Below are 22,578 nucleotides of genomic sequence, written 5' to 3'. Positions count from 1 at the left end.
TTCTACTATGTGAAATTCAAAGAAGCTTACAATTCACTATATACTCATAGTTTGACTTAGCTAAGCAAAGGAAGGTTGAAATTGACTAGAGAAGTAGATGTTTGAAAGGTTGTTGAATTTATGAATGAAAACTTAGTACCATCCACAAACTATGAAGATCTCAGTTGTTATAGTACTTCCCAAAGACAGGTATTTAAAAATTGACTATACTCCATTATAGCATACAATTTCAGAAGACACACACAAAAGTACCTGTGGTGAGACACAGAAATATAAAACAAAATTGTAATATATTATACTGGTTAGTATTTACTGTTTATTCCATGTTAGAAAGATACAGAACTCAGTAGACCATTTACCTAAGCAGTTCCTTTCTTGGCATCCATCATTGAACTGACATACAAAGATGATCTTCCAGATGTTGAACCTCTGGAGATTTGAGAATACTAGCATCTAGGTCTTTTGCTAGATTCTATGAAGATAAATATATGTCAAGGTGTTACATGCATCACAGAAAGAGACTGAATTAATCTCTATTCCTCTTCCCTTATCTCCTTGTTTCCCTTTCTCTCAAGCCACATTTAGAAGATTGGAGCACACTCAGAGCTGTCAACCAAGATAGAGAATTGGGAAGTCATGAAACATGACAAAAATTTGAAGAAATAGTAATAACTTGGAGAAGAGACAATGTGGAATTGGAGAGTGGCAGATTTCTATATTTAACATTTTAAAGAACTTTTCGTATGTGATAATGGGCGTAACTTATTCTACATGTCTTTATTCAATGAATGGAATTGAGAATTAGATATATACTCAGTTCATAAAGAGTAATTATGTAATAAATGGGTTATTGATAGAAAGGAAGATTGCAATTAAAAATACTGAGTGGAGAATTTTCAAAGCATGAAACATAATTGACTTCCTTGACTCCCATTAAAATCAACAGGCCATATGCAGTTAAAACCTCAGGCAAATTTCCAAATATTTACTGCAGCCCATAAGTGAGGGCTGTGAAGTACCATTCACAAGAGGATGGTGTTTGTGTTTTCCAGATGTGATTGGCAGGGCACCTTGTGTTATGGTTCCCATTATGCAGCATTGACATCGAAATTCAATGTTATAATAAGAGCCTGCTTGTCACCAACCCAGGCAGGCTTTCAGCTGTGAGTAGTTATTGTAAAATGTAGTTTAGATTCTAACTTGGCAATCATGCATGAGCAACTAAGCATATATTTACTGCAATGTACCAAAATGAATTCTAAATTGGGGCTATTATTAGAATTTTTAAAGCATAGTAAATTATTTTCTTAATTGAAGAAATTCAGTGCACAGTGAGAAATTTTAATTAAATTTATTAAAGTAAATTTACTATTAATTAAATTTACCTATTTATTATTTAACTAAGTTTACTATTGGGCAGTGAAATAAAAGATTGTGTCATGTTCTGTTGAAAACTATTCTGTGTTAACAATGTTCTTATGAGATTCCCCCTCCACAAATTTTTTCAAATGTCATATGAGAAAGGAAATAGGATTGATTTGTTTCTCCAATATAAAAATGTGTGCATCAAATAAGTGTTGGCCTTTAAAGTATCACTTCTACCCTGGTAAGCCGTTCTCTGTATTTGACTTGTCAATTGCACAAGAAAATAAGTCACATTATTTACTTCACTTCTTGTTTTTGACCAAAAATAAGATTACCCAGTGCACACTTCCATCTTATTCCCAGACTTAGAAGCAATTGAATTTCAACTATTTTCAAGAACCAAATCCACCTTCAAACAATCAAGAGTTGCTATCTGGAAGATATTAAGGGTGTCCCCAGGCCAGAAGGCAAGGCCATAAAGAAGAGCTCTGTAGGAGTTTGCATATAGTTACACTGGCCTCTGCTCCAAAGGAAAGGGCTCCTTTGAAGGTAACAGATGTTTGTTAAAAGTAATCAACTTCATCACATTGGCACACGGTGCCCACCAACCTTGTTGAAGGGCTTCTTTCTACCCTGTCTGGGCTATGTCGTCATATATCTTTAAGCCAACACCAGTTTGAAGTGGTAGGTGCAAAGAAAAATATCAGTGATTAGAGAAAAACATGAGCAACTCAGTTAAGAGTAACTGTCACAACCAACCTGTCACCAGTCCTGGGGAATTTAGAGGAAGAATAGGTGGTCATTTACTAACAGTCTGTCACAGACACAGTCTGGGCTACTGGAAGGGTCACTAACTATGATTCCAGAGAAAAGGGAGGCAGGCAGGAGTCTGATGGTACAACGCAGAAGCAAGACCTTACTGGCAATTGCTAAATCTGTGATCACACAAACCTATGAGGAAGTAGCCCTCTTAAATTTTGTATTCCAACTGTTTCACTTGCCTCAGCCTTCTCCTGGTGCTGGTCAATAGCATTGATTTCTAATTCAGTTCTTGTTTTGTCACAGATTTACTGATCAATTCTGGACCAATTGGAGGTTAATGTCATGCAGCTCCAAATTCTCTGTTAGTAAAATGGAGATAATTCATCCCTTCAACACCATACTATAGGTTGCTATGAGGATCCATGGAATATGACTACATTTTGAAAACCATAAATGTTTGTAGTGTTATTGTTTCTTTCTTCTTACTACCATATAAAATTTAATAGCTTTTAAAGTGTCTCTTCCTGCAGTACTTCTCATTATTAGGTGAGAGGGCACAACTGGACCACTGGAGAGACTTGATAAAAAGTATAGATGTCTAGGTCTTAGGCTAATTGAATCAGAAGCTTAGTCTGGGGCTCAGGAATCAGTATATTTTACCCTCCTTGCATATTGATTGTATCTCTTTATTTAACTTAAATTTAGGGTTACCCTACTTTTTATAAATATACATCTTTCAATGACCATATCTAACATCAAACAACTTATTCCACTTCAGGCATCATCTTATAACCTTACAACAGTAGCTTCTAGTTTTCCCTCCTTCCCTTTGTGTTATTACTGGCATAGACTTTTCTTTACATATGTTATGAGCCACACAGTACATTGTTTATGTCTTCTTCTCCTAATGATCAGTGATCTTTTCAAGTAATTCAAAGTTAGAGAAGACAATTTTGTATATTTACCTTGATTTTTATCCTTTCTGGTACGCATTTCATTGTGTAGCCCTCATTAGGATTAATTCTTATCCTGCAATGAATTCCCTCAGATTTTACTTGTATGAAAAAATCCTTTACTTCACCTTCACTTTGGGAAGGTATTTTCACTGAATTGACAGTTTTTTTTAAATAATTCTATTAGCATATAATAGTTGTATAGGGGTATACATTGTGATATTTACATATGTACTTCAAAAATATTTTAGTTAGCTATACCTCCTCCTCCACTGTTTTCGCTCTTCCTCTCTTCCCCCTCCTTAGAAAAATTTCAACAGGTTTAATTCTTCTATTTTCGTGTGCATACAAAATACATCTACCATATATACCCTCATTTCCCCTTTCTTTATTCCCACTCACCTCCCACTAGTACCCACCCCTATTTTTTTTAAAGTTTTTCCTTATGTAAGCATGTGTTCCACTGTGTTCTGTCTTGCATAGTTTGTGAAGATTAGCCTGCTGTAATTTTTACCTTTATATTCTCCTTTATACTTGATTTCAAGCAGTATAAGTATGACATAGCTAGATGTATATTGTTTGGTATTTGTCCTTCCTGGTCATGCAGGAATTTCAGATGCTCAGGGTCCTTAAGCCTGCTCTGAGAATGAAAGCACAGGTGGACTCCAGCAACAGAGGTCAGAAACATTTTATTTGTAGAGAAGAGAAGAGAAAGACTTCATAGTGGGGAATGTAGGGGGACCTGGAAACCAGTGGTCCCGTGGGTCAGATTGGGGATTGGGTTTTTATAGCCTTTCTGAGTATTGCCTGAGGGCAGAGATGTCTCTCAGGTACAGGCAGAAGTTTCCTGGGAAGGAGAGGTGTCTCCTTGACCACTTATCACCTTTTGGGACCTCCTGCAGTCCATCCTTCAATCCCCCCAACAATGGTCAGCCTAACTGCTGTTAGGGATAGGGACAATGATGAAGTCTATTCAGTAACTGCTTCCTGCTGACAGGGGGTGATGAAAGGGCCCACAGCATCAGGGCTGACCACAAGAGGGGTTGTCAAGGGGACCACAGTAGTAGGTCGTTTAAATCTCCATCAGAGGCATTTGTAGTTTGATGGATTCTAGGTGAGAAGAAACAAACTTGACAAGTAAGTTTAAAATGCAAGGCCCAAACACAAGCAAGAGAATAATGGCAACTATAGGCCCCAGAAAGTGTAGGAACCAAGTCCTGGAGAGGAGCCAGGATTTTTTTTTGGTTCCCATACCTGTATAGAAACCTGAGTTTCAAGAGATTGCTCCTGGAGCCACTTAGCCTGTTGGAGAATGTAGTCTGCATGTTCCTCTACAATGCCTGAAATGTTTATATATGTGAACCAGGAAGTATTGGCAATGGCACTTACCCCTCCTTGTTTAGTCACAAGAAAATCTAGGCCCAGGTGGTGGTCCTTAACCATACAGGCAAGGATGACAGACAAAGACCTTTACATGTCCTTAATGGCAAGGCCTACATGGTCTGAGGTGTCCTCTACTACTTTGGTTAAGTTTTTTTCAGTTACATGATTGGCAATTACGCCATAGCTGATTCCAGCTAGGGCTGCAACTAATGCTGTTATCCCTAAAACTATTAGAGTAATCTCTCTTTTATTTTTATGGGAAGTTGTTCTTGTTGTTAGCATCTGTCTTTTCTTCCAGATGGCTGTATGAGCATGCAGGGTCAGGAAGGCATACTTAGAATCTGTATAGATGTTGACTCTGTTCTTTTGACAACCTTAGGGCTTTTGTTAGGGCCACTAATTCTGCCAATTTAGCACTTGTATTAGGAGGAAGAGGACCTGATTTGAGGATGCCAAATTCTGTCACAACTGCAAACCTTGCATGTCTGACACTATTCTTGACAAAAGAACTGCCATCAGTGTATAATTCTAGATCTGGGTTTTTTAAGGGCCGATCAGTTAAGTCAGGTCAGGCAGCATAATTTTTCATAAGTACCTCCTCACGTGAGTTTCAGGATTTCCCTCTGCCTCTGGTAGAAGGGATGCAGGGTTTAGGCTCTGACAGGTCCTTAAAGTTATTTCTGTCCCTCCCAGAAGCTGGGCCTGGTATTTAAGTAGACAGCTGTCAGATAACCAAAGTTCTTCTTTTAAGTTTAAAATTCCCCTAGGTCATGTGTGGTATAAACTGTTAGGGGGCAGTTTAGGCTAAGTTTTTGAGCTTCGGGCACTAGAAGGCTTACTGCACTCACTGTTCTAAGACATCCTGGCCATCCCTTGGCTACCTGATAAATTCCTTGCTTAAGTAGCCTACTGGCTGGGGAGTGATGCCCCAAACAGTAATTTTCTTAGAGGACCTGGGTCCAGGAGAGAAAGGAATAATTGAGATGCTGGCTCCAGTATCGATAAGGGGGCTGACCTTGTGCTTAACCCGGAGCTCCTCTGCTTTTATGGTGATTACAGAGCCTGGATGGGAGGCCCAGGGACCCATCATTGCATGGGAGGCTCTGGCCTTTGTTCCCCTGGGAACTGAGGACAGTGTGCCTTCCAATGTTTTCCCTGGCAAATGGGGCAAGGTCCCAGAAGTAGCTTTCTCTGGGGACACCCTCCTAAAATGGTCTGCCTGTCCACATTGAAAGCATGTCCTCGGGTGGACTTTGCCCTGGGAAGCCTCTATGAGTGCTGCAATCAGAGCCTCCTGCCATTTGTCCTTTCTCATTTCCTTCTCCAAGTCCTTCTTTTCTTTTCTAAGTCCCTATTATAGTATATGGATGTGGCTACATGGACCAATTGGTCTGGATCTCTGCTTCCCTCAGTCACCAGTTTTTGAAGCTTTTTACAGGTATCTGGTGCTGACTGTGTTAGAAATTTATCTTTTAGGATGATTTCCTCTTCCTGTGACTCTGGTATAATGTTGGTATGCTTTTGTAAAGCATCCTTAAGTCTCTGTAGGTAAGCTACTGAGGTTTCTAAGGGTCCTTGCTGTACGGCCATGACTTGGGAGTAATTAAGAGGTTTTATCTTGGCTCTCCTTAGTCCCTCAAGAATGCATTGGATGAAATGGTTATGACTCCATTCATTCTTGTCATTTTCAGGGTCCCACTTAGGGTCATACCTCGGTACTGCCTGATCTCCTGTTGGAACTGGGAGTCGAGGTTCCCTTTTAGGTATCCAGTGTCTTTGTCTTTTTTCTCCCTCCCCCTCCTCCTCCTGTGAGGGCCCAGTCTGAGACAGGCCTGTAGGGCCACATTTATCTAAGTGACAATTGTCTCCAGCTTTGACTTCCTGATCTAGTACCTGCTGTTTCTCAAGAGCAGTAAGGGTCTGAGATAACAGTAGCATTACATCTTTCCAGCTCAGTTCAAAGTTTTGGCTGACTTCTCTAAATGCCTGGATGTACTGATCTGGGTTTTCTGTGTAATTTCCTAAATCCTTTTTTATTTCTTTAAGTTCACTCACTCTAAAAGGATCATGAACCCTATCCCCTCCAGGAATTAACTGGAGGGGGTGGAGTCCTGTGGGATGATGTCTGGTATGTGAGGTAGCTGGGTAAGGGGGAAGAGGTGGAGCTGGTGGAGCATCAGATGGGTTCTTTGGTTCAAGGGAGTTTGGGGGCTTTTTGCAAAGGGTTACCATAGTCTGGGTATCTAGCCTGCATTTGCTAAGCCATTCCTGGGTGGTCTCTTAGGAAAAAGAACATTTGAACATATAGAACTTCGGTCCACTTTCCCTCCTTGAGACCTCCTGCAGTCTGTCCTTCACTAGGATTCTCTGTGTTTCTTGGATATGTACTTTCACATCTCCATTATTTTATAAAATTCTCAGTCACTATTTCTCTTTTTTTTTTTTTGAAGAGAGCAAAGAGTGATTTAATAGGAAAGTAAAAGTAAACCTCAAGGTGTGAGGTAGGCAGATGAGTGAGAGTCAACTACCTAATCAGACACAATTCCTCTCAGGGGTGAGGCAGACCCTTGGATAAGGGCTAAGCTTGTGGTAGCTGTTGGGGCTTGGTGTTTTTCCAGTAGTGTGGGGTTATTGTATGGCACAAAACCAAAGGCCCTGCCCTGGTGGCCCTCCTCAACTGAGCACTAAGCAGAGGCTGCCTGAATATGGAAAGACATATGCCTGTGTATTTGATTTACCTTTTCCATTTGAGCATCTTTGCCTTCCCAGTTGAACCTTGAAATGAAGAGTAAGCTACAGAATATAGGGCCATCATCTTAATCATTATCCCAGGGCATGGGCCATTGTACTAATTGTGTGGGCCTTGGAGGAGTTTAGAATGGAGTCTCAGAGCCCAGGGCATTTTCTCATTCTTTCTTAAGTCTTCCCGTATGCCTGCATTCTGCCCCCAAAAGCTCAGGACCCTGAAATCTTGATGGTGTATGGGTGATGACATAGATCTGGCTGATTTGTCCCAGGGGCCGTGGGACAACTCAGGGTTCAGAGTCTTGCTCTCCGTGAGGACATAGGAAAGGTGATTAGGCTTAGGCAGAGATGGCTGATGAGAAGGTAGCCTTTCTGTTGTTAGACCAGCTGGACTATAGTTGTCATGAAACAAAGCAGACCTCATATCCAAGGGTTAAAAGATGTTCTGTATCCTAGAAGTGAGAAGTTTAATAAGGGTGTTAAAATTAGAAGCCTAAATGAAACAAGTAGCAAAATTGGGAGCAGGAGGCATGTATAATTAAGTAGTCTCTGTCAAAGGTGTGGGGTGGGGTCCAGTTATGTTGTTGGTGTCTTTGGTGGTGTGGGAAAGGATGGGGGAAGATTTACCTCTTGTCACAAGAAGTTTGTGAGTCATTCTTTTTGTTGCAGGGATCCATGGTGACCTGGGAATACAATGACTCAGAACAAAGGTGTCAGACACAAAATGGAGCAGAGTATTTGCAAGTCCACCTAAGGAGTCACAGCATTTAGCAAAAGCAGTTTTAAGCACCAGTTATGGCCCCTTTGTGGGAGAATTGGGGTATCTGCCAATCTATCTTTATAGATTCTCGGCTGAGGAAAACTAGCATATGAGAAGGGGACAAGTTGTAATGACTGCAATATACAAGTGCAAAGAGCCCATTTAAGCCTAAAGTTAGAAGCACCATTATAAAGCAGAACATAGAGGGAATAAAAGTCAAAGGATATAAGTTCACCTTCTGTGAGAGGTGTGTGGATGGTCTTTAGTGTCAGATAACAATGTGTTAGAATTTATTTTCCTTAACATCTAGGCTTTAGTTACTTTTGGAAGGATTTGCACAAATCCTTCCAAATGACTCCATTTTTGCTGTTGGTTTTGAGGCAGGATGTCACTATGTAGTTGAGGATGATCTGGAACTCTATTGTTGCGGAATTCTTGAACAGAGACATGGGACAGTTTAGCAGGAACCAATGTTTTATTGTGTGGGCACAGACTCAGTGGACTCCTAGCCAAAGGCCGAGCCCTAAGAACAAATGGGCCTTACCTTATATACAAGGTTTAACTCATATATGGTTGCATGAAACTCTATTAGCTGCTTCAACCCTCACTGCTATGTGACCTTCTTCTTCGTGTTTAGATTCTTTATGTTTTATCTCCCTGCTATGCCATCTCCACCCCGCTGCTACATTATCAGAACACAGACTTGCTTGCTTCTTTTCTGGCCCTCTCCTTGCTACACTATATATAGGCCAGGCTCACCTCTAGTTCATCATCTTATTGTTTCAGTCTGCTAGGTGCTTGAAATTACAGGTGTGTGCCACCATGCCCAGCTCAACTCCATTTTTATTCTGACAATTTTCCCTTATCTCTGGACAATTTTCTGAGTATTTTACTGATTAATCATTCTGTAGTTTGACTTTAATAGTCTCTCATCATGGGGATAGCTCTTTCCTGGATGATCTGATCTTATCTTACATTGGACTGGGGAAATGACAGGAAGTTCAGGTGGTAGTTAGAGCCATAAGACTGAATTTAAGCAACTAAAAGATTTAGAAGGAATGGCTCTTTGGCTGTGCTTCTCGAACATCCATTTTTAAGTTTAATTCTGTTTGTTGCATAGGTGATACCTTGAAACATTGACTAAGCTATTTTCTGAGAATCTGAGAAGTTTTTCCTGTAGAATGTCAGCAGAAAACCCTTAAAAGGGAAATACAAGAAAACAAAAGACAAATAAGAGCACTTAAAGAAAATAATTTCATTTGAAAAATAAGTACTTGCTAGAGTCAATTTTCATGAGTTTGATTGTAAATGCTTTAGAAAGGGATCAGAACTGTAGTTGATGAAAGACTCAGAATAGCCTTCGGGAGAATTTTAAAAAGACAGTAATTAACAAAACAATGTAGATTTTTTGTTTTTTGGAGATAACATTTTAGAAACACTTTTTTTTTTGGTGGTGGTACTGGGGCTTGAACTCAGGGCCTTACACTTGCTAGGCTTGCTAGGCAGGTGCTCTACCACTTGAGCCACTCCACCAGCTTGGAGATAGTATTTTAGGATAGTAATTATCATTAACAAAATTATGCCAGGATCATCATGCTGCACTTATCTTCTTAAAGATATACTTCAATTTTTAGCATAAAGAATGTACTTATTTACAGATGTACAGTATAGGTGAACAATACCTGTTCTTTTTAACTATTAAATTGGCACAGTGTGGACTGCAATGTTTGGGTATGTCTAGTCATGAAACACTGAGTACATGGACACAAACCTGGAAAAGGCTAGAACCACTAATAAATTTAATTTGGAGGATACCAGCTTGGTAAAATGTTTTCTTAAACTTTGCATTTTAGATTTATTTTGGAAGGACATATATACATTTAGCATTTAAATGAACCACCAACAATTAAGTAACATCATATTCACACAGATGTATATCTATCCATATCTAAAATACGTATTTACCTTTGGGTAAAATTTTGAGTCTTTGGCGAGGTAAGATAATAGGTATACAGCACTGAAAAATCAAAACTTTAAATTTCTTACAAGTTAGGAAGGTGCCATTGACCCCAAATGGCCTTATTATCTGGTGTACAAGTGCATCTCATATATATATATATAATAACAAAATGCTCCTATAGCCAGAGCAAATAAGTGTAGGCCAGATTTCAAAAGCAGGACTGCCCAAATGGCAGATTTCTTTTCCTGTCTGAGTAGTATAGCTCACAGACAGCAGAAATGCCAAAGATTTTATTGACCATTTTTATATGTAGAACATCTAGAGGATTTTGTATCTTTTAAACTTACATATTTCTAATCTCATGTAATCTTTTGCATAACACTCAAAATTTAGACACATAGCTCTCATATTCTTAGTTATACACATGTACTAGGATTATTAAAATAATAGTTACTTAACCAGTTATTAAGTTATTATTTAAAAGACTTTTATGTAAACAGATATTTAAATGAACTCTGATTATTTAGGACTCATGTTACCTAAATAGTCAAAAGTCCAACAAAATTAGAGAAAACACAAGCAATTATCTTGATAGAACACAAAATCCCTAGAGTTCCAGGCCAGTACTTTGCAGATGTTATTAAGAGCAGCTCAGTGTTCTTATGAAAGCTTTGTTGGTGTAGACATATGGAATTAGGTTAAGATTCAGGGAGAATCTTACCACATGGAAAGAGGTAAGCATTTTGACCCCATATTTGGTATACAGAAATGAGGTTTAGTTTTAAAAACAAAGAATTAGAGCAAGGGATTTATCATCTTTCTCTCAGATGAGGGAATTGACTTGTCTCCACTTGAGTCGGGAAGCTTTCTGTATTAGGAGGTGATAAAAGGGCTCAGAACTGAGAAAATGGCCAGAGTAGAAACTGTCTTTTGTATTTTGTGATCCACACCCTGGATTTGTGCATAAAACCATGAATGTGTGGACATTCGTGGGACCTCTGCCCACTTTCCTTTTTGTTTACAAAACAAATCTAACTGATGGACCATATTGTAGTTAAGACTATGATTCTTTGGTCAGTGTTCCCCAACTGTAAAAGAAACAAGAAGAGAGCCATGGCTATTTACTGGTTCAAGTGTCCTTTTCCCAATTGGCCTTTCAAGAGCTAACCATGGGAGGTTGTCCCATGAGTATTGTCCTATGAACAGTGAAATGACCTCCATGGTGTCCCTTGGGGATCCACTCACCTTTCTATGTTTCTATCTTGCCATCTCTTATTTTTAAGTTTAATATCCTTTTGTCTAACTTTAAGTATACCCTCATCAAAATTCTTCCTACTTAGTGGATGAGCATGGGGATAAATTATCCTTTCTTTGTTCAAGAGCCATTCAGGTAATAGATGCACGATGTTGAAAAGTGGAAGGTCCTATGGCAAGTAGGGAGAAGTTGGGTTCAACAAGTGAGGTGCCTGAGAAAGAGGGTAGGGAAATACCCTACCTTCCAACCTGAGTTGGAGAAAGACATCTCTGGGGTAGACAGCCCCAGAGATTTTCTAAACATAGGGGCAGAGAGTTCCATGAAGGTAGGAAAGAACTTGGGAATATCTCAGTGGCCACGTAGGTAATGAAGTACTAATAGGCCATTTTGGGGTCCAATATGCTTTTAGATTAGGGCTACTTTTCTGACTAAGAAATTACAAATCCACTTGTCAGAAAAAGTGAAAGTAAACCCAGTCTTGGAGCATACCACACAGTGAAATCCAGTAACAGTTGCACGGACTTAATGTTGTTTGCATATTTAAAAAATTTTGAAGAAATCAGGAAAGCAAGAACAGAGAGACTCCCATGGGAAGGCAAAACAGCATATCTTGTCTTCTGATAAGTTGCATAAACACAGCAAGCATGAGGCTAGCATACTGAGCAAGGACAAATCACTCAAAGGTACTGGATGGGTACTTAGAAAAGCAGAGGAAGTGGCATTCCCAGCCTAAGAGCACACAAAAAGACTGACCTGGAGAATAATTTCATCTTTACCTTAAGGAGGGAGACCCATACCTGTCCTCTGAATCCTATCATCTAAGTCATAGCACCACAATGTTACCAATTGATGATGTGTTCCTGATGTTCTTTGGTTCTTGAGTACAATGTCTATGATTAAGACACTTCTCCAGGTGCAGAAAAAGAACCATAAGAGTAGGAAGATAGTAAAGAGTGATTTATCTAGGAAAGTAAAAATACATCTCCAGGTGTAAGGCACACAGTTGAGTGAGAGTCACTCACCTAAACAGAAACAACTCACCTCAAACGCTGAGGTGGATGGTTGGATGAGGGTTGAATGCCTGAATTTTTCTTCTGTATCCCCCTCTCATCTCTTTGGGAGACTTCAATCACAATCACATTTTATTAGACCATTTGGTATTATGTCATTGGTCTTGTGTGCTCAGTTCTCTGAGTTTTTCTTTCAACTTTATTTTCTCTTTGTGTTTTTAATGAGAATAATTGATTTTGTCCTTTCTTCAAATGCTTTATTTCTTTCCTCAGCTGTTTTGAGTCTAGTGGTGGGCCTGTCGGACACATTTCCCCACTCTAATAATTATTTTTAACAATTTCTAGCGTTTTACTGTGCCATGGTGGCCCATGCCTGTAGTCCTAGTCTTTTGGAAGGCTGGGATTATACACAATCAGAAAGATTTTGGTTCAGGCCAGCCTGGGCCAAAAAAGTTTGCGAGACCCCATCTCCATATAAAAAAGCTTGGCATGGAGGCATGCACCTATCATCCCAGAAATGGCAGGAAGCATAAAATAGGAGGATCACTGTCCAGGCCAGCCTGGGCAAAAAAGCAAGATACTGTCTCCAAAAAATATCAGAGCAAAAGTGCTAGAGGCATGGCTCAAGAGGTAGAGAGCCTGACTAGCAAGTTTGCAGTACTGAGTTCAAATCCCAGTTCCACATGCATCCTCCCCCAAAATTCTACAATTTCTATTTGAGTATTAAAGTTTCCATGTCTCTGCTGAAATTCCTCATATGTTTATATATGCTGTCTACTTTGCCAAACTAGATAATTTAACACAGTCGTTGCCATAGTTTATTTTTAAATTCTCATTTGTTCCTTCCAACATCTGGCTTACCTGAGTCTGGTTCTGTTGATTGCTTTTTCTTATGGATTATTTTTCTTTTATTTTTGTGTGTTTTGTAATTTTTGATCAAGTGCCAGACATCATGATAGGACAGTGTAGTAATATATTTTCCTGGAAATTGGAAAATCTTTTTGTCATGTCATTGATGTGAGACCTGGTAACATTCTAATTAGCACCTGAGTGGGATTTGGATTGTGTTGTGGTTGTTATTTTCAGCACACTATGTCTCTCAAGCTTTCTAGAATTGGGATAAGAATGCTATGCTTATATTCCAATGTCTAAAATCACAGTATTTTTGGTCTCTTGGGTTGAAGTCTCATTTTAGCTTGCTTCTTCCATGGTGAACCCTTGGGTGCTGGATGATTTTTCTCAGTTTTCCTGTTCTCTATCATATTTCAGTTGTCCTTCCATGCCTGCATTATTTCCCATGCCTTTGTCCTTCAGCGGTCAGCAGCTATTGATTGTTCTGCAGTGTTAGGCTTGTGGTGGACATAGGGCCCAGGAACGTTGAATTTTTTTCCTTTTACCCTTCTGCATATAGCAATTATCATAGCATATATACAGAATATTTTCTGTTTCTCTGTATCCTATTGGTTAGTGGCTTTCTACAATCACCAGCTTATGCCTTCAGCTCCCGTGAGTCATGTTGGTTTTCCTTCTGCCTTCCCATAGAAACAGGGGATCTTTTCCTTGCCTCTGTGGGGAGGAGGTTTGGTGCTTCTTCCTTAAGCAGTTTAGAGATTTTACATAGTTGAGAAAAAATGTTCCATGTGGATGAGGATTGTATGACCATTCCTTACCAGCCACAACTCACCTCATTTTTACTTGCACTGTAAGGGATGTCTTGTCCCCTGCTTTCTCATAGCAATGAATGGAGGCCCATGGGGAATAGCCTGCCTTTTAGAGCAGTCATGCCATCTCTTCCAAACTGATGCATTAGCTCAAGTGGTTCTAATGAACAAAGAATTGTAGGAAAGGGAGTTTCTTAGAAAGTAAATTTATTTTATAGAACTGTTGGTAGTTTGTTATTAAAATTACAAAATCAAATCTCATATAGTTTTCTACTATCTTCTAACTGGAATATTTCAAGATTTAGAGACTAGTGGTGAGTACAGGTTTGCCTGCTTCCTCAAATAAGTTCTGGAATTTTCCTGGTCTGTGATTGTACAACTCCTCATGATTGGCCTCATTATTACCAGAAGGGAAGATATTTACCTAGTGATTTTCATATGAAAGACTGGAAGCTGTATTCTGGTTTCCAGGGGTCCTTTTCCTACTGAAATTTCTACTCACTTCTATATCCACTCAAAATCCTCAGCTTCTCTGGACAAGGAAAGCATTTGGACTTTTTTTTTGGTGGGACTGGGGTTTGACCTCAGGGCTTCATGCTTGCACATCAGATTCTGTACCACTTCAGCCACACCTCCAGTCCCATTTTGACATTTGACAGTCATAGAGACTTTATGACCATGTCTCTTTCTCAATCCATGTGTTCGTCCGTTTGGCAGAATCGCATCGCCAAGCGCAGCAGGAAGCTGGTGGACTACGACAGTGCCCGCCACCACCTGGAAGCTCTGCAGAGCTCCAAAAGGAAGGATGAGAGTCGGATCTCTAAGGTAGGGATTGATCCCACGGTTGATGCCACTCTCCACATCTTATGATCTGTGTCAGGTTTGCTTTATAAAATTAAATTTTTCTTTTTTAAAGAAAAACTAAAATCAGGACAGGATTTAAAGTGAAACATGGTGCTCTGAGTCCCTTTCCATTATTTTTAATTAAAAGGAGGATTTTCTTGTTACAGAGTTCATGTGAGTGAAGTGACTCACACATTTTGATCAGAATAAACTTTGGTCTCCTGCAGAGTTGCAGGATTAAAGAATGTGTGTGTGTGTGTGTGTGTGTGTGTGTGTCTGCACTTCCTTATGTGGTGTGGCTCATAATTAGTGCTAAAATATAGATTCAGATGGGAAACCAAACTTGAAATTCTCAAACATAAATCGTGATTTTCGGAATGCACAGACATATGCTAAAATTGCTTAACATTAATTAATTTTCTTTTAGAGAACCCATCTCAGTAGTTTTTATTATGTATGTCAGTAATTTACAGATGCCAACTAACTTATTTCGCCTACCCACTACTCCCTTTGGTTTCAGTCTCGCCTTCTCTTATCTGCCTACACACAGCTGCCTGAATAGTCTTTCTGTATAAGATATCTAGATATGTTTCTCTGCTACTTACCTCTTGTAATAGGTCCCATTCCCTGTAGGAAAATAAAAGACCTATATTCCTTAGCACGGTATGTAAGACCTTCACAATTTGGTTATAACTTAAAATGTCGTCTATCTTTACCAGTGTTCGAGTCTTTTCCCCTCCTCTTCTTATCCCTTGCAAACACTAGGCAGAGTCTGGGAAACCACAATGACAACTACCTTCACAAGAGGCTTTATCTAGGCAAGGCACTGTTTAACACTTCACGCACATTCTTTTTCTTTTGTAGTCATCACAACTGTTGGCATACAGGAAGGAAAAGCAAACTAAGTTCACACCCTAAGCAAGCTAGAACCACCACCTTTATGTATTGTGATGTCTTCCCTCTTCCATTTTTTCTAATTCATCAAAAATGTCCCTTGGCTGTGTTCCCTCTTCTCTGCACCATCGTCCCTATAGAATGATCTATAATGGAATATCTTCCCTCTGAAAATACAGCTTGCAGTTGTTTAGCTATTTCACTAGGTTGGACTTTCTTGGGGGAGCATTCATGTCCAACATCCACAGCAACACTCTATGTGAGACAGTTACCATAGTTTTTAAGAACAAGTGAGTCATCCATTGATGATTATTGCAAGAGAAACCATTGTAATTAATCCAATTTCTTGTTTTAGTAAGTCTTCACATTTAATTGAGAGAATGATGTGTACCTTAATAAATGTCTCTCCTCAAAATCTATTCAGGATGCCATAAGACTATTCCTATTTTATGTTAAACAATATTGTTTATAGAAATGGATTTTTTTGTGTAAACATGTATTATGTATCATTTTTAGGCAGAAGAGGAGTTTCAGAAAGCACAGAAAGTGTTTGAAGAGTTCAATGTTGACCTACAAGAAGAGTTACCATCATTATGGTCAAGGTAAAAATGTTTCTGTACTAGTTGTGCATATCCCTTTTAGCAGTTCAAGAAGAGTGACTATCCCTTATGTTGTATTCATTGTCTTGTGATGCTTCAGTGCTATCCAACAGAGGTGTTCTATACCTACACTTTGCTGCTTTCCAATATGGCAGCTTCTTGCCACATGTGCCTGCTGAGTACTTGGAATATGGCTAGTGTGACTGAGGAAATGAATTTTACATTTAATTTATTTTACTCTCATTTAATTTATTTTATTCTAATTAATTTTAATTTAAATAACCCATGTGTTTAGCAGCTGTCCATGTCAGATACCACAGATGTGCTTCTTGAGATGTTTCTCTGAATTGTTCAATTTTAGTATATGTGCAGTTAAAGTGAGCACTGGATCTTGATTTATTTCTCAAGTGGAAACTCAAACCTCAGTTAGAGGTATTAGGAGAATTATCCTCAAGCCTAAAATTTACAGCTAGTTGCTTGCAGCTCTTGTGGAACTTCTTTTACTCCAAGAGCTCATCTAGTCTTCTGGCTTTGATGTTGCTTTCAGCCTTGAAATTTTACTCTGAATTCCAATCCTATTTCAAGGACTGCATGTGCTTATTACTTACAGGCATTCTGTATTTTGCATGACATCAAGTGCATTTTATGTAGTTTGTTCTTTTTTCTTTGCTCGATGGGAAAATCCAGAAGTTGCTGGGTGAAAGGGAGGCCTTATGTTGCTGTCACACTTCACAGAATACTTGCATCTGAAAATTTTACATGTGTTCTTGGCATGATAGGCTTTATCCTCGTTGAAGATATTCAAGTCACCAGTGGTTTCCTATAGTTCATATTGTCCTTAACAGATATTCCCTTCCTAACTTACTTTCATTTTCATATAATAAAACCATTTTTCTTTTCATTTTTTCTGTAAAGAATTTGTGTGATCCCCCACTTAGTCCACTGCTTTTTAAAAAATCTTTTATCTTGTGGTACTGAGGGTTGAACTCAGCTCCTCGCACTTGCTAAACAGGTGTTCTACTTGAGCTGTGTCTTGGTCTTTTTGTTTTTTAATTTGTCTTACATATCGGGTCTTATCCTAACTTTGCCCAAGCTGGACTAAGACAACAATCCTCCTTCCTCTACCTCCTGAGTAGCTGGATTATAGGCATGTACCACTATTCCTGACCCCATTGCTTTTTAAACTAATCAGTTCAAAACTTCCAATTATGAGATAATATACCTGGCAAATTGCTAGTTGACAATCATGAAGTAATACCCTTGGAAAAATTGCCCAGAACCAAATACATTATTTTCATTACTATGTGTTAGGCATGTAAATATTTTTCCTCATAATTTCTATAAAGATCCAGAACCAGCATTAATTGATGTTATTTCAGTTCTATGTGCCCTTCCTAAATAGCATTTGCCTATTAAAAATAGAGCAATTGTTAGAGTGTCTTGTCACTTGACTTTGTAACTTAAAAGCAAAAGAAATAAATACCTCAAGGATACTATTAGAAGGAACCCATTCTTCTTCTTAGTTCACACACAGTATAAATCTTTCAGTGCTTTATAACCCAATCTAATTTATCATTCTGGCTCTAAGAGTTCTATCTTAGGTCAATTCAGAGCCTGCCCTTTGATTAAAATTTGTCCTAGGCCTTCCTTTCTCTATAGTATATTGTTCCTTGTCTAAGTCCAGATAACTCAGCCACAGTTATTATATGGTGTGTGTATGTGTGTGTGAGTATTTGTTGATTCTTTTCTCTTTCCTGGATATCATTTTATATATCTGACATATATAGGCTCTAATTATTATAATTATAGACATCTCCATTTTAAAGATGAGAAGGCTAAGGGTCCTATCAGTTAAACACCTTGCCTAAGATTGTAAAGTTTATGTATCCCAAAGGTAGTATGTACAAATACTTCTGTGGATTTTCCCCATAAATCCTTCAGCCTGTATCTAGGGCCACTCTTTAACACAATGAGATTGCATTCAGTCATGACTTTTCAAGTTATTTCATAAGTACTTACATTCCTTTCCCAGCTATATTGCTCAACCTTAAAATCGAAGTTAGTACTTGGAATCTTCTGTCCTCCCATGGGAAAGGCAAAACATTGGATATTCTGTAATGGACATGGATTACATGATGCATGCATGAAATCCTGCAGTGAACTGTCCACAGTTAGCCATCCAGAATGTTAGTGAATGTTCTGTATGTGTCTTAGGTCCAGTTGGACCACAGTGTTGTTCACGTTCTCCTATTTTCTCACTAATCTTCCCCCTAATTTTTCTGTTAATTACTGAAAGTGAGGTATTGGAGCCTCCAACTAACATTAGGCTACCCCTCTCTTCAGTTCTGTCAGTTTTTGCTGTGTGTGCTTTTGAACTCTATTGTTAGGTCTCTATACGTTTGAAATTAGTATGTTCTCATTTCTTTTTTTTTTTCCTGATAGTACAGGGTATTGTGCTGCTAGGTAGCTTCACTATCACTTGAGGCCGCCCCCAGCCCCCTTTGCTTTGGTTATTTTTGAGACAGGGTCTCACATTTATGCCTAGGCCAGCCTGGACCACAGTTCTTCTATTTATGCTTCCCACATAGCTGGAATGACAGGTATGCGCCTCCAAACCCAGCTTTTATTGGTTGAGATGGGGATTCTCACTAACTTTTTGTCCACACTGGCCTCAAACCATGATCCTCCTCATCTCCTCATCTTCTCCTCACAAATAGCTGGAATTGCAGGCTTGAACCACTATGCCCAGCTTAATTGCTGTGTTTTCATAATGGCTGAGCATTTTATCTTTATGTATTTCTTTGTCTACAATTATAAATTTTGTTTATTTTGTCTGATATTAATTTTTTCTCTTTGTGTGGTATATATATTTCTATTCTTTCATTTTCCACCTTTACATCTTTGAATCTAAAATGTACCTCTTGATGATAGTATGAAGTGTTATGATTTATTGGTGTATATGTACATGTATGTGTGTAAGTGTTTGTGTTTTATTCATTCTGCCAACTTCTGCCTTTTGGTAGGTGTGTTTAGTCCATTTACCTTTAATGTAGTTTCTGATAAATTAGGATTTACTTGTGCCATTTCACCATTGCCTTCAGTATGTTTACGTCTTTTTTGTCCCTCTATTCACCATTGCATCTATGTGTAGGAAATTGTTTCAAAAGTTTGGATGGATGAAAGAGAAAATAAATATGCTACTACCTATTGGGTGATATAGGTTCAATTTCAAAAGAGGAAATGCCAGGGTGTGTTTGTGTTTTTATTTATTTTTCATTGTAAGTTTTTGCCATGCTTGGAATTTAATCCAGGACCTCACTCTTACTAGGCAAGCACTCTACCACTCAGATACCCCATCCCTGTTTGTTTGAGCTTACAGTTCACAAGAGATGATGGTGACATATTATTATTAAGAAGGAAGGGATCCCAAAGGGAATTTGTGAACTGAATCTCTTAAGATGAGTAAAGTCAGCATTTGATGAAAGAATGTTCTAGGCGGACGAAGAGTATGAATAAAGACATGGGGATTGAAACAGATCTGTGGGTTCATGGAACTTTAATTAATTTAATGTAGCATGAGGTCAGAGTAAGAATACCCAGGAGGGGATTGTGGTAAGAAAGCAGGAAAGGCAGGGTCAGATTCATTTGTCATTTATTCATCAAATATTTATTGATCACGCACTGTGTGTCAAACCTTCTTTGAGGTGTAACAGATCTATACTAACACATTTTGTTTTCTTGGAGCCTACATTGAAGGACGGGGAAAAGCAATTATCAAGAAAAGAAATGAAAACTAAAATGTCAGGCAATTAAGTCTTAAGCAGAAAGTGAACCCAGATAAAATAATAGAGAATGACACAGAATGGATAGCCAGAGTATCCATGGTGGTTAGAAAAGACTTCTCTCAAAGACTTAGACATTATATAAAGAATAGGAAGTTTGGCAAAAGCACTAAGTTCCATTTTATATATGCTGAGTTTGAAGAATCATTTAGAAACTCAAAGGCATATGTCTATTAAGATAACTAGATCTGGAGCACAAGAGATAGATTGGAAGACATTAGCATGTGGGTGGCATAGATGGAAAGGTGAGAGCCAAAGGCAGAACCTTTAGGAGATGCAATGTTAAAGCAGTGCACAGAAGAAGCCCCGGAAGAAATACCAAAGAAGAAACAATTAGAGACATACAAGGAGCTTTCCAAGAGAGTGGTACATCAAATAGTCATGAATGGAGAAGGCATAATAATGGAGTGTTATTTCCAATGTAGAGAGATCATGCAGATGAAGTCTAAAGTTACTTTGCCTTTACTGCACTTCCAGAAAGGCTTCAGTAGGTGGCAGGATCAGGCTCAGCTGTAGGCACTGGAGAATCCACTGGAGATGAGGAAGCAGCCACAGAGGATACATCCATTGTTTTGAGGATCTTGATTATAATGGCCTTGAGGAATTATGGCAGATATGGGGAGATGATAGGGTAAGGGTAACCTTAGAAAAGTAACTCATCACTTTGCGAAGATAGCAAGGGCAGTGGCAAAGGTAGGATGACTTTGAAAAAAAAAATCTATCTATCTATCTATCTATCTATCTATCTATCTATATCTGTCTATATGTAGGGCAAACAGGGGATATGGACAGCGTGAGGGTGTTGGCTAGCCAGAGAGTGCTGAAGCTTAAGCTACAGGACCCAAGCTCAAAAAAGGAAAAATGGAACCCAAATGGGTACAGTCACCTGGAAAAAAAGGGGCAGTGATCTTACAGAGGGTTTAAAAGTAAAAATTCAGCAGGTAGATGGAAATGAAGGAGTGGGGATTTTATGTCAAGCATAGGTTAGATGTGGACCCCTGGATCACCCCATTTCAGAGGTGAAGCAGTAGTAAATTATGGCGAGATTCAGGCTGGACAGTGGTGGTGGCAGAATGTGTATAAGTAGGATGCTGGGTGATGAGCTGGGGCCTGTTTTTCAGCCAGGCATTCATATAGATGATGAAATCTGCTGTGTTGGTGTTAGGATTGAGTGAGGGAGAAAGAGGGAAGCCATCAGGGGGCTCCAATGCACAATGAATGAGATGGAGGTGCTGCTGGGAGCTGATAGATGAGCTGTTGAATGACAGGAGGTTGAATATGTAACAGTGTAGGTATGAGTGAGCTCAGAGTCTAGGGAGACTTAGGAGAAAGCTCCTCTTTCTCTCACTCCATCTCCATGCCAGGTGGGCTGGCAGAGGATGCTTCGTCCACCACAGGTGGTCTGGGGAAGCAGCAACAACCCTTTCCGGGAAGACAGATTTCCCTTAGCACATTTAGGGGGACAGTGTTCTGGCCTGCAGACTGTGGCTGTGATCAGATCACATTTAATTCTTTCCACTGTTTCCAACAACAGGAAACAGGTAATAAGGAAATTGATTTTGACAGCTAATCTGAAGGGCCCTGGTGAAGCCATAGAGACGTCCTTTGGGGAACTGGTAATGCCTCAGAGTCCCTTGTTCTGAAGAACTTGTGAAAAGAGCCTTCCAAGCAGATAATATCAGAATTTAGAACTTGGCACTCTGTGAATGTGTATTTTGCTGGTGTGACAATAGTCTTTTACAAGCTGGGTACATCAGATTACTCCTTTCCAATGAGTGCCAAGTTTGATCTTTCATGGACTTGTTCATTCATTCATGCATGCATGCATGCATGTAGTGTTCACTGCATAGCAGGTGCTGAGCCTGTAACTGAGGATGAGTCAAAGGCATTCCCAACTTTAATAGAGCTCCTGATTTCATAAACTGGAGAAAAATCACTATTTGATAAGTTTATCAAAAACATTGAACATTTTCTTCCTGTGTAAGTACATACTAGTAAATTTAATTTCTTCATTCTAAAAAGAAAATAAAAATATTAGAAAAGTATAGATGTTTGTGTACTTGTTCTAAATAACTGATATTGCAATTGCAGAAAGAAATAATTGATATAAAAACATAAGCTGTGAACAGGATAGCAAAATTTTAAAATAGAATAGATACTCTTTTTTTGCTAAATGTATTCAAGATTTAATATGCTTAATGGAAATGCACTTGGAAATCAATAATAAAAGCACTAAGAAATAAGCAAAAATATGAATAGGTGATTAAAATGGGCAATAAATAAGCAAAAAGCATTAATCTTACTTAAAGGAATAAAAATTAAAAATTTAAAAGATTCTATCGACTTTACAAAGGTTGTATTTAAGGTGATATTGAAGAAATGTAAATGGACTGGCCTGGTGGGAACAGTTGACAGTGAACATCAAAGCTTCTAATCTCCACGCCTCTCACCAGCATTTACACATATGAACCTTGCTCTAAGGAAATAATAAGCTGTGCACAAAGTCTTAATTGTAGACCTTTATTAGGGCTTTGTTTATCACAATG

At 38.8% G+C, this 22,578-nt stretch overlaps 1 protein-coding gene across 5 annotated transcripts in view; it reads left to right on the top strand.

The window, feature by feature from the left end:
- The window catches only part of Amph (amphiphysin), a 235,512-nt gene that overhangs the window by 147,613 nt on the left and 65,321 nt on the right, over positions 1–22,578 (top strand). For all 5 annotated transcript variants that reach the window (XM_074065351.1, XM_074065352.1, XM_074065349.1 and 2 more), the window contains exons 6-7: positions 14,572–14,679; positions 16,108–16,193. In XM_074065351.1, the coding sequence (XP_073921452.1) occupies positions 14,572–14,679; positions 16,108–16,193 (194 nt within the window). The remainder of the gene's footprint in view (positions 1–14,571; positions 14,680–16,107; positions 16,194–22,578) is intronic.

The sequence above is a fragment of the Castor canadensis genome, chromosome 2 (assembly GCF_047511655.1).
Source record: "Castor canadensis chromosome 2, mCasCan1.hap1v2, whole genome shotgun sequence".
NCBI lineage: Eukaryota > Metazoa > Chordata > Mammalia > Rodentia > Castoridae > Castor > Castor canadensis.
Note: the sequence above shows the minus strand (reverse complement) of the source record. Positions and strands in the feature narration are given on the sequence as shown.